This window comes from Colletotrichum karsti, assembly GCF_011947395.1.
Source record: "Colletotrichum karsti strain CkLH20 chromosome Unknown Scaffold89, whole genome shotgun sequence".
Lineage (NCBI taxonomy): Eukaryota > Fungi > Ascomycota > Sordariomycetes > Glomerellales > Glomerellaceae > Colletotrichum > Colletotrichum karsti.
In genome coordinates, this window is record NW_024065989.1 from 1065 (window position 1) to 12236 (window position 11172).

Genomic DNA, 11172 nt, shown 5'->3' on the forward strand with positions numbered 1-11172 from the left:
TATCTTGCACTAGCTCCCACTCTCGACGCGACTTCCAAACCACAAACCTCTATCGAGCTCCTCTCGTATTCTCCTGCCGAAATCGGGATATTCGTTTGCTTTTGCCATATGACCACTGCATCCCATTACATCCCTAAGTTACCTTCTGCCGCGGGACAATTCGACGAGACAACCTACCCGACGTCAGTTGGGTTTCGAGACAGATTCCGAAGCCAGAGTCTGCGGACCGCTAACACCACAATCCTGTCCGACGCCATCTACAGCACCGCGACGCGAGCTTCATAATATCTTGGCCGATTACTCTTGGAACGCAGAAGCGCACATCAAAACACTAACCCAGCCTGGGTCAGAGTGCATATAAGAACAGCAATGGAGGGCGCACTCAAATGTAACATCCGAGGATGCCGGAAAGATGTCAAACACCAGGGCTTGGTCACGACATGCAGGTAAACAGCCCTTCGCGAGGCTAAACAGCCATGGCGTACAATCCTGACAGCACCAACGTATAGTCATATATTCTGCGCCGACTGCGCTGCAAGACATGGCCTCTCGGCAGTTGGCGTCGAACGCCTGAGAAAGTGTCCAGCTTGCGAGACCGAGCTCCCAAACCCTGATGATGCTGTCTTGACCAACTTGGAGCTGAGCGAGGAGTACAAAGCAAGCGTGCTGAGCGGGTTGAGCCCAACAGTCATCATGGAGTGTACCGGAAGAGCGCTGAGCTTTTGGGCGTATCAGACAAGTCAGGAAGAGTCGGTTCTCACCCGTGAACTTCCAATCCGGCTTGTTGACATTGCGCAGTGTTTTTCAACGTCAAACTGTCAAGAGGATCTCTGCGCAGCTCAAAGCAATACATCGACAGTGCCAAAAGGAGGTCAGCGAAGCGACCGCCGAGACGGAGACTCTCCGGGAGAAATTGCAAAGTGAGTACCTAGTCACATGACTTCTCGGTTTGCTGTGCATTTTCTAACGGCGAGGCAGCACATGTCGTAGATCACAACAACTTACAGAGAAAGTACGAAGAACTTTGCCAGATCTACAAAGACAAGTCTCGCAGGCTCAGCCAGCTCCAGGAGCTGTACGACAGGGTCAAGCGAAAGGCAGAGTTGGGTCAGATGGAGGCTGCGGCGCCCAATACAGTAGATTCCGACCTCGCAGGCCTTCAGATCCCAGAATCGATCACGAGACACGGACTATACGAGCAACAAACAGAATCAACCTACTTCAGTCCTCAACATCACTCTGCAGGAAACGGGGTATATGACCATACTCCTGGAAGGCCGGACGCTGCAAACAGTTTCCGGAGTGAACAGCCTTGGTCTAGGCCCGGCCCTGCCCCAGGTTCGTCAGAATACTTCTGCGGACCTTGGTGATGATTCTTTCTAATGGTTAACGTAGTCAACCTTCCCCAAACTCCGCGTGGAGCACCCCGGGGACCCATTGCTGGAACCCCTGGTGGCTATGCGCTATCAACAGCGTCCGGCTTGCCGGCCGGGACGCCGTGGACCCGTGGCTTCTCGAATGTCCAAGCCAACTACATGCCTCAACGGCAGCCTACCGTGCGTGGTCGCGGCTTGGGCGTAGGGCTTTCTTCTGGAATCAGAACCAGTCATACTGGTATCGGGCCAGCATCCAGAGAGCCTCAGTCACATTCCCGAGGTATGAAAATAGCCTCTATGTTTATACTTATACTAATAACGGATGACAGTCGCCCAACGTCCTGTTCTCGTACCATCGGCGTACGGGGCCGTGCCAACCCTTCGACGTTGATTCCAATCAGCGCCTTGAACATTCATCTTTGAGTATAAAAACAACAGGGGACGGACAAAGGGTGAAAACAACGGAGTCCCGAGAAAGGTGTCATGACCATTGTCTTTGGACTCGCCTTGTCTACGGGGATGGGAGGCTTTGCCGGGGCTTGGCGAGACAGTGGTTCACAGGGAGTTTGATATGAGTATGCCGGACGTGATGGGAGATCGATGTATAAGAAGAACGCCTCATTCGCAACATCTGATGCGGAGTCTCTCCTCGGCAGCCTGCAGATATAGCCCAAGACCGTGCCGACATGGAACACTCAACAACTGGATCACTCACAAGTGAAGCGTCGAACTCAGAGCCGGTTCTGTGGACTGAATTCAACTCGACGCAGGCTGCAAAAACCCATGGACATCCGCGATACGCCGTGAGTTATGACTGTCTTCGATTACTAGGCCCCGATAGCTTGGCCGCAGGGCGGCAGGCGACACGGCTACAAAACGCGCAGCGGAAACGCGGGGCATCCAAAGCAGCAGCAGCGCCACGGCGTTGGGAAGGCTGGTGGCGAAGCGTGTGGATATGCTGCGGCCTTGCGAAAAGAGAGAACCCCAAGGTGATAATTTCGGCACCTATACCCATCACAACGGGTCGCACGGTCTTGGTCGGGAGGCACAATGCTGATAGACTGGAAGCAGGAACCAAGAACTTGGACAGGCAAAAGCTAGGACTGGAATGGGAGGCGCTGGGCTCTCATCCCATTGACAAAGCGGGCCGCCGTCAGGGCTGACACGAGACACGGACAACGGGCAGCGCGGTTGACGCGTTGTTTGCGGTTGGTGAGAATGTTGGTGCCCCGGGCGGGTTGGTAGGGTGTGACGTTGGGTTGAACATCGGCGCTCGGTGGTTTCGAACGTCAATGCAGCCAGCGGGAAGCATGCTTTACTAAGCACTGATGACGGAAGAGGAGATGGTTGTTGGGATGAAATAGTAGACACCTAGTGTAAGAGATGGGAGGGTGAGGTCTGGAGAAGGGTGGCAGACAAGGGCAGGGGAGTGAGTCAGCGGTGCCTTACTTTGGCAGGGCTTGATCAGTGCGAATCGGGATCGGGAAAATGTAGATTGCAATCAATCAACACAAAGAAGACGCTGCAACTTGATTCATGATTTATTTCCACTAGAGTTACCGCACTTATCGGCAAAGAAACGCACCTGGTTGGCCGGTCGATGTCCAGGCCGCGGCGTAGTGGGAAGCGCGGTAATTATTCTTACCCAGTTTCGGAGAAATAACTTAGGTAGAACACTGAACCTGGAAAATATCGAAAGCACGTATCCGTTATCCGCCCTTCTTATCTCGCCAGTCTGCAAGCAGAATGCCGTTCAATTGACCGAGTTGACTTTTCGCTCGAGAAAGGTCACGAAGTGGTATCTCATATCTTATAGCACCCAGAGGTAGATTGAATCAAGCGGAGGCGCCTTAGTCAAATAAAGCAGGCTCTAGGTTAATAGATACACCGCGAGAGAACTTAGGGAAGGGATGACGGAACAACTACGTGCCTTGTTCGCGAAAGTTGTAGTTATTGCTAGGTACCTGCGTGCCGGCTGATAGGTCTCGCCTTAATGATGTGCGACGGGTGAGCGGCAGGAACACAGCACAGTGTTCGCCAGCCGGTTGCTTGTATTGCGGGCAATCGAGGTGCCCCTGCTATCGGTGGAATCCCGTGGCATTCCCGCCCAGCCAATCTGACACGCCAAGTCAGGGGTCTGACGAGCTCACAGTGTGGATCAAGGCACGCCACTTGGGCCCAGTCCTTAAGGTACAGATAACATCTGAAGAATTCCTACGGTGCACAAGCCCGACGAAGGTGATAGCGAGTAAGGGCGGCAATCAGGAAGGGAAGAAACCTAAAAAAACAAGAGATATGGTCAGGTCCCTGGCGCCCCTGGTGCTTTCCCTTCCATGCACGTGCCGTCGTCGCGGCAGAGATTAAAAAAGAAAAAAAAAGGGGCCCAATCAATTCTGAAATGGGGCTTGTTCTGCGTATCGCGATTGCGATTGCGCCATGTCGCAAGGGAGAAGGGAAACAAAACATATCTGGAGATATCGCTTACTATCACTAGCAGGAGGAGCATCATCTGATGCAAGGGAGGTAGGTAAACACGAGGTGGACGGCGAAGGATTGAGGGAGGGAGGGAAAAAAAAAACCCCCATACATTCATCGTCCAATCACCGGTGACATCAGATGGTTACGTATCCCTCCGTTTGAGAACCAGCCCAGTGTTGCGCTGCACCACTATCCTCCTAGTGACTGCGTACCATCCCACCAATCTCACCCGTGGACGCTAATAAGCGGCACATAAGTCAGGTCTGCAACTGGTATCTGCAGACGTTTCGAGGCTTGGCTGGCACTCAAGGTAACCAATGGAGGCTTCCACTACCTTCCCTCAGTAATCCAATACGAGTCCGCAATTCTCTTCGTCTCTTTGTCCGTCCACTCGTGTCCTTTTTCCCTTCCCTCCGTTACAAGTGCATCCCCATTCCGTCCCTGTCCGTCTTCGACTCTTCGTCTGCGTCGGCACCAGCTCCAGCAGCAGCATCAGCATCCTTGCAAGTTCCATTGCAAGACTGCTCCCCAGCCAGCCCACTCTAGCCAAGTCCACCGTCTGCGGACACCCACCTTCCATTCGCAATTACGGAGCACAGTGTCCAGTGTCCACTCAAGTCCAGTTCGGTCCAAAGTCAAGGTCGCCCGTCTCGTCTCCAGACTTCCCCCCCTTCGTCTTGGCCTTGGCTCCGTCCCCCAACAGTGACACGACCAAATCAATCGAAGCAATCAATTGCCTACACTGCATAGCACCTTCGCTCTCGACACCTTCCTCCCTCTCTCCTGACAACCTCAAGTCCAGGATGACCGACGCTCGCTTTAACCCTTCTGAATTCATCCATTGACATCAATCCTCAATATCCAACAGCAGCTGCCCCCCTTACCTGTTTTATTAATACAAACGCTGGTCCTGTTCTCTTCTCGTTGTACCAGTACCTGCCAGGCTACACCTGTACCGAACACTCTCGACTCGAACAATCCTGCCGAGTCGCCTTCAAGAGACCACCACCGACGACACAGCCGTCCCTCCCTCGATCGCGCCGAGTCGAAACACCGGAATCCTCATCGCAACCGCTTGTTCCGTCACTCGCGACGTTGTCTACCGAAAGCATATCTCTCCCTCACTTTAAGTACAATCACCACGACGCAGCCTGACTGCGCCTGCCGCTCCTGATGGGGAAAAAATGTACGTCCGCCACCGACAACAGATAAGCACCTTCGCGTGCAATACACTCTGCGATCCGGTTTGCTGACTCGAGCCATCACACAAACAGGGCGATACGGAATCATCTTCGATGCCGGCTCTTCGGGGACGCGCCTCTACGTCTACAAATGGAAGGATCACGCCAAGGCCATCAAGCATGCCTCTGTCGAGGAACTGCACAGCCTGCCCAAAATCAAACTGCAAACGAGCGAAAAAATTCGCCCTGGCGTGTCTTCATTTGCGGAGAAGCCCGATGAGATTGGTCGCGAACACCTCCAGTCTCTTGTTGATATCGCCCTGAAGGAAGTCCCCGACAAAAAGGTCGCCGACACGCCTGTCTACCTCATGGCCACCGCCGGCATGCGCCTTCTCCCCGAACACCAGCAAAGAGCTCTCCTTCGAAACATGTGCTCCTACTTGCAGGAGAACACCAGGTTTTCGTTACCAGACTGCAATACCAATATCCAGGTCATCTCGGGTGAGACTGAAGGCCTGTACGGATGGCTCGCGACAAACTACCTGCTGGGCGGTTTTGACCATCCAGACAAACACAAGCACGGCAAAAACCATCACACATACGGCTTTCTGGACATGGGGGGTGCTTCGGCACAGATTGCTTTCGCCCCTAACGCCACTGAAGCAGAGAAGCACGCAAACGACCTAAAGCTGGTCCGTCTCCGAACGCTCGACGGATCCACCATCGAACATCGCGTCTTTACAGCCACTTGGCTTGGCTACGGCGCGAACCAGGCGCGCGAGCGATACGTTGACAGCCTCAGGGAGCAATACGGCAAACCCGATAGCCTCGAAATCCCGGATCCATGCTTGCCCACTGGCCTGCGGTCTACCCTCACAGGAGATCCGATCGGCATAGAATCATCAGGAAAGGAATTATCGCTCGTCGGCACCGGACGATTCGACGAGTGCCTTCGCAAAACCGAACCTCTTTTGGGAAAAGACACGCCCTGCGACGATGAGCCATGCCTCCTCAACGGTCAGCACGTGCCAAGCATTGATTTCGACGTGAATCATTTTGTCGGCGTGTCTGAATATTGGCACACGACTCATGGTGTTTTCGGCAAGGGCCACAAAACGGCATACGACTTGGCAACCTACCAGAAGAACGTGGTAGACTTTTGCACTCGCGACTGGACCGAAATCGAGGCTAGTATCGAAGCGAGGAAGAAATCGGCCGCGCAGAAAGCTAGGAACGCGCAAGAGGCCTGCTTCAAGGCTTCGTGGCTCATCAACGTCTTGTACGAAGGCATCGGAATCCCTAGGCCCGGCATCGAACACACCCCGAATCCCGGTCTCAACGTGACGAAAGGCACCATCGAAGATGCCAAGGAGAAGGGATTCGTCGACCCATTCCAACCCGTGAACGAGATCGATGGCGTCGAAGTCAGTTGGACTCTCGGGAAGATGGTACTGTATGCGGCTGGTCAAGTACCCCCTCAGGGAAGTGCGCTGCCTGTCGGCTTCGGCAGCAACGTCGCCGGTGCCACGGACTTCGAGCCTGCAGGATCTAAGTTCTCCCCGGTCGCCACAGGTGGAGACGACGACGATGACTGGGATGCGGATGAGCTCCTGGACAAGGCCAAATCGAAGTCGGGTTCCGGCGTTTTGCTGTTTGTTCTGATTGTTCTTGTTCTCGGCTTTCTCCTGCGCAAGCGCGACCGTCGCACTCGGTGGTTCGGCAGGCTAACCTCTGCCCTCCGCGGCAGCCGACGCCCCGGCAGCCCTCGGAAACCTGGCCGCGGCTTCTCTCTTACCAACAAACTTTTCGGACGGTCTTCCGCGACGTATGAACGTGTTTTGGAGGATGGCGATGCCGATCAATTCGAGCTGGGCGACGTGGATTCGGACGAGAACGAGCAGTCAGACAGCAGCGAAGGTTCGAGGGCTGGCCGGTCCTCGGGTCTTGCGACACCGAAGCTCAATATCGAGCGATATGACGACGGACGCCCCCCCTTTTCCCTCGATCGGGGCGGCTTAGCGGTGCGAACGGAAAGCCGGGAGCGGCTTGTGCCGAGTATGGTGAACGCAGGGCGTCGGAGTCGCGCTGGAAGTCCCACGAGGATGAAGAGCCCACTCATGAAGCCCTTGGACGAGGACTAAGAATTGAAGGTCTGCGTTTTCCACACCATGTGCTCGGACTGTAACAATATGCATGACTAGCGAGGGAATGACGGCATAGGAGGGGTTTACGGTGTTTTATTCTTTCTATTCATGAGAGGGCGTTTTAGGCAAGGCGGGATTATCAGGGTATTCAGTCTTTGGCTTCTCCGGGCTGGGCGCAGCTCTTTGGCGTTTTGTCACAAGGCGCGTCACGTGTCGTTTATTAGATCAGATGATGTTCCCCCTCCCCCTTTGAAAGGCATGGCATCAAGGTTTTCAGGGTTAGGTTTCCCTAGGTAGCATGAGGCGTTGTTTTTACGCCGAACCGACATTCCTTTCCACAAGAATTGGATAGAAGCTGCCAAATTTTAGACATTGCTTGTTTATTTGGAACAAAACACCATGTGTCTTCAGGGTATCTAACGGAGGAAACGATGTTGATGGTTGTGCATGGCGTGAAATAAACCTTCAGTCTTGTGGTCTCTCGAGGAAACTCGGATCAGACCTCACGCGCGACTCAAACTTCTTCCACCACTCTTCGAAAGCTTTTAGTGGTACTACTTCGACGCCGCCGGGGCCCGCAGTGCCACTGAAGCTCGCAAGAAAGTTGAAGGCGTTCTTGATTATGTTTTGGGCCAGGAGCTGGGTTGAGGGCTGGGATGTTGTCGATGGATTAGCTGACTTGTTGGCCGAAAGCTCCTGGATGCGTGAAGCCACCGAGTCGGCTGGTTCGACCGAAATACCGATCATGACGTTGCCAGGGTTCTGCGCGTCCCCGTTGCCGGCGCCAATTTTGAAGGTAGCGCTCTCTTTGCCGGTTCCGATGCCTCCGAGGAATCTGAAATTCGGCGTCTGACCCGATGCGGCGGCGGCGGCGACATCGGAAGCCGTGGCGAAGTAGATGGCGGCGGCGGTGTCCGCCGGCAGCATAATGCCCGGCAGAAGCATGACGGTGATGTGGGAGAAGGGGCGGGCGACAGAGATGGAGTAGAGAAATGACGTGTCGGAGGGCGTTGAGGTTGGTTCGGTCAGCAACGGTTGGCCGGCTGGGACGATGCCGAAGAGGGGGCCAGACATCGTTGTTTTGGAACTCTCGGGGGCGAAGTACCGTACGCCTTGAATTCGTCGCGGGGGTCTGACTGATTGATCTGGAGGCCGTCGTCTATGGCAGCGGGATCGAGGACAACTGTGGACAAGTGCGGCTTTGAAAAAAATTGCCGCGGTTCAAGCAGTCCGGGACAAGGTCGCTCGCTGTAAGTAGATGCGGCCGCTGACCGGGGAAGGCTCTTCAATGACGGTAGTATGTGTATATGTATATATATACATATATATATGCATACACGGCAAGTGAAGTGTTGTATAAAGCCAAAATGATTCGTCTTGACTTGGAACTCATGCAAATGCGATCGAAAGGCAAAACATAGAGAGATTCGAACTGAGGTGGGCGTAGACGATCCTTATGGACGGCACTTATCGCCATACCGCAGGGTGGGGTGAGGGGCAGTAGGAAACCCCCAGATGCTGGGAGAATCCTCCATAAGGTAAGGTAGGTAGGTAGGTGCCTTATTCATTCAGGACCGCCGACCAACTCGGTAGATGCATACCCCGCCAGAGCTGAGTCGGAATCTTATCCGATTACCTACCAGCACTAACAGAGCGACTTTCCCAGAGCTTTCCGCTGAGATAACTTGGATTATTCTTTCACGTCATATCCCATATCGCTGAATTCACCCACCGGAAGAGGCTTGCAGATGCAGCGGCAGTTCCGGAGTGATTAGTTACGTGGGCACGTCCATGCTCGCGGGCTTGAAACCTTTTCGACAGACATCCCATCGACTCCGGATTCTCGCGCGCGTTCCGCGATCCAAAATGGCATCTTTCAGCAACATAGAACTCATCCGCCAGGTAGACTCGTAAGAGATGTCTCCGACCCCGCAAGACCAGACCTAATGACTGGGACAGGTACCCGTACGAGCAGGACACGGCTCGCTATGCTGAGACCGATGGGTCCATGTACACTCTCGTCTGGAAGGACGAGAAGGGCGATGTGCCCTTAGGTTATGTCCTGCCAAGAGTGGTGGAAAAGCTGGCAGAAGCACCCGCCAATGTGAGGGGAGACGTTCAGATTAACCCGATCACACGCACCGTCTCTGCTTTCCAGGCACCAACTCTGGAAGGTCGCAGCAAGCTGGCAGCCGACCTCTTTGATTTCTGGAGGATCAATGACGTCTTCCCTATCCTCCGAGGCTGGCGCGACGAGCTGTGGCCTGTCTATGGCCGTAATCGTGAACTACTCATCAACATGGAACGAGCCGCCTCTGGCTTGTTCGGCGTCATGAGGTACGGCGTCCACATGACTGCGTTCGTGCGCTGTCCGTCTGCGAGTCATGGTGTCAAGATTTGGGTTCCTCGTCGCTCCCCGACCAAGTCGACATTTCCTGGCATGCTGGACAATACAGTCGCTGGAGGACTGATGACCGGCGAAGACCCTTTCGAATGTGTCATCCGCGAGGCAGACGAAGAGGCCAGTCTTCCGGACCCGCTCGTCCGCAGCCGTGCAAGGCATGTCGGCGGCGTCACATACATCTACATCACCAAGGCAGAAGCAGGAGAGGTGGGGCTCATTTATCCGGAAGTCCAGTGGATTTACGATCTTGAGCTACCGGAGGATGTTGTGCCACAACCGAAGGACGGAGAGGTCGCCGAGTTTGACCTCTGCACTGTCGAACAAGTTCAGCAGAGCCTGGCACGAGGCGAATGGAAGCCCAACTGCGCTCTCGTTATGATTGATTTCTTCATCCGCCACGGCATCCTGACCAAACAGAACGAACCCGAATACGACCACATCCTGCGAAGAATCCACCGAGTTCTGCCATTCCCGGGACCTCACAACGAGGACCCTTCCCTAGGGGCCATCGATGGCTGAGGTCGCCGCAGTTCCGGGAGTGTCTCACGAGTTGCTTCGCCCGGTCAAGTCGCTTCCCCAAACGCTCTCAACTCCGAATCTCCCCAAAATCAAGCTTTGGTGGGCTCTTTTTTTTTTCCGCCGTACCGCGTTGTTCAGCGACAGCACCGACCGGAGCGGGAGGCAGTCGTCCGTCGCACATAGACATAGCGTTGTTCATCATTTCTTGATCAGCAGGTAGACATAATCGACTCTCAGCGGAGTGAGCTTCTTGTACGGGCCCTCGAGTGACATCAAGAGACCGCCGAACGAGACGTAAGCCTTGCTAGAGTGACGGAACCGTTAGCTGTTGTGTACTAGCCGCCAGTACCGCGCAGGGCGACTGCTTACATGGTCTGTCCGTCGTCGGCATCCTCGAACTTGTAGATCTTTCCGTAGCAAACGTAGTCAAACATATCCGCCAGGGTGGCTTCCCGATCTTGGCCACCCTTCGCGACATCTCTCCAGCCCTTCTCATCGTCTTTGCTTCCATCGTGAGCCAGGGAGGTAGCCAGAACAACGTGCAGGCTGTCGGAAACAGAAGCAGGGAACAGCTCAATGTTGATGTCGAGCGACATAATGGTCTGGTTGTCCGTCGAGGTGGCAGAAATGCGGGCGACTCGATCGTACTTAGATTGGTCGTAGGTGGTTACGGTGAAGGACTCCTCAAAGAGGGTCACGTCGCCTCCGCCCGACATGATGGCTGAAACTTCGAAGACGATTCGCGTGGGTGATCCTGTTTTGTTGAAGACTGAGTCCTCGGTCGTAATGCGCGATTGAGAGTCGTGAGAGGTGTCGCGCAACAGCTGTTGTGTCGCGGGCAGAGGGCGGGCTGGGAAGAAAGAAAGAAAAAAAAAAATCTCGAAATGTAGTTATCCAGCATAGGCTGCGATTGAGTTGTCCCTATCCCACCCAATTAAGGTAAGTAGGTAGGTACCTTATCCATCTTACTTCATCTGAGGCAGGTACACTGTGTGCAAAAACCACAGGCCGGCAGGCAGGTACGTACCGTACCGACCAGAGGTTTCTGAAATTCTTGTAAGTCACTCCCC

The 11172-nt window shown here is 54.4% G+C and overlaps 3 protein-coding genes across 3 annotated transcripts; 1 reads left to right on the forward strand and 2 right to left on the reverse strand.

Annotated features, from left to right (window-relative positions):
* Positions 1-7644: 7644 nt before the first annotated feature.
* On the reverse strand, positions 7645-8253 carry CkaCkLH20_13304 (uncharacterized protein; the record flags this gene model as incomplete). The annotated part of the gene is made up of 1 exon (XM_038896014.1): positions 7645-8253. One exon carries the CDS (start codon positions 8251-8253, stop codon positions 7645-7647), a length of 609 nt encoding a protein of 202 aa, XP_038738675.1.
* A 792-nt stretch (positions 8254-9045) lies between these two features.
* Positions 9046-10102, forward strand: CkaCkLH20_13305 (thiamine pyrophosphokinase-related protein; the record flags this gene model as incomplete). Its single annotated transcript, XM_038896015.1, has 2 exons — positions 9046-9089; positions 9139-10102. 2 exons carry the CDS (start codon positions 9046-9048, stop codon positions 10100-10102), a joined length of 1008 nt encoding a protein of 335 aa, XP_038738676.1.
* A 198-nt stretch (positions 10103-10300) lies between these two features.
* On the reverse strand, positions 10301-10944 carry CkaCkLH20_13306 (RNA polymerase Rpb8; the record flags this gene model as incomplete). The annotated part of the gene is made up of 2 exons (XM_038896016.1): positions 10301-10406; positions 10472-10944. 2 exons carry the CDS (start codon positions 10942-10944, stop codon positions 10301-10303), a joined length of 579 nt encoding a protein of 192 aa, XP_038738677.1.
* Positions 10945-11172: the final 228 nt, after the last annotated feature.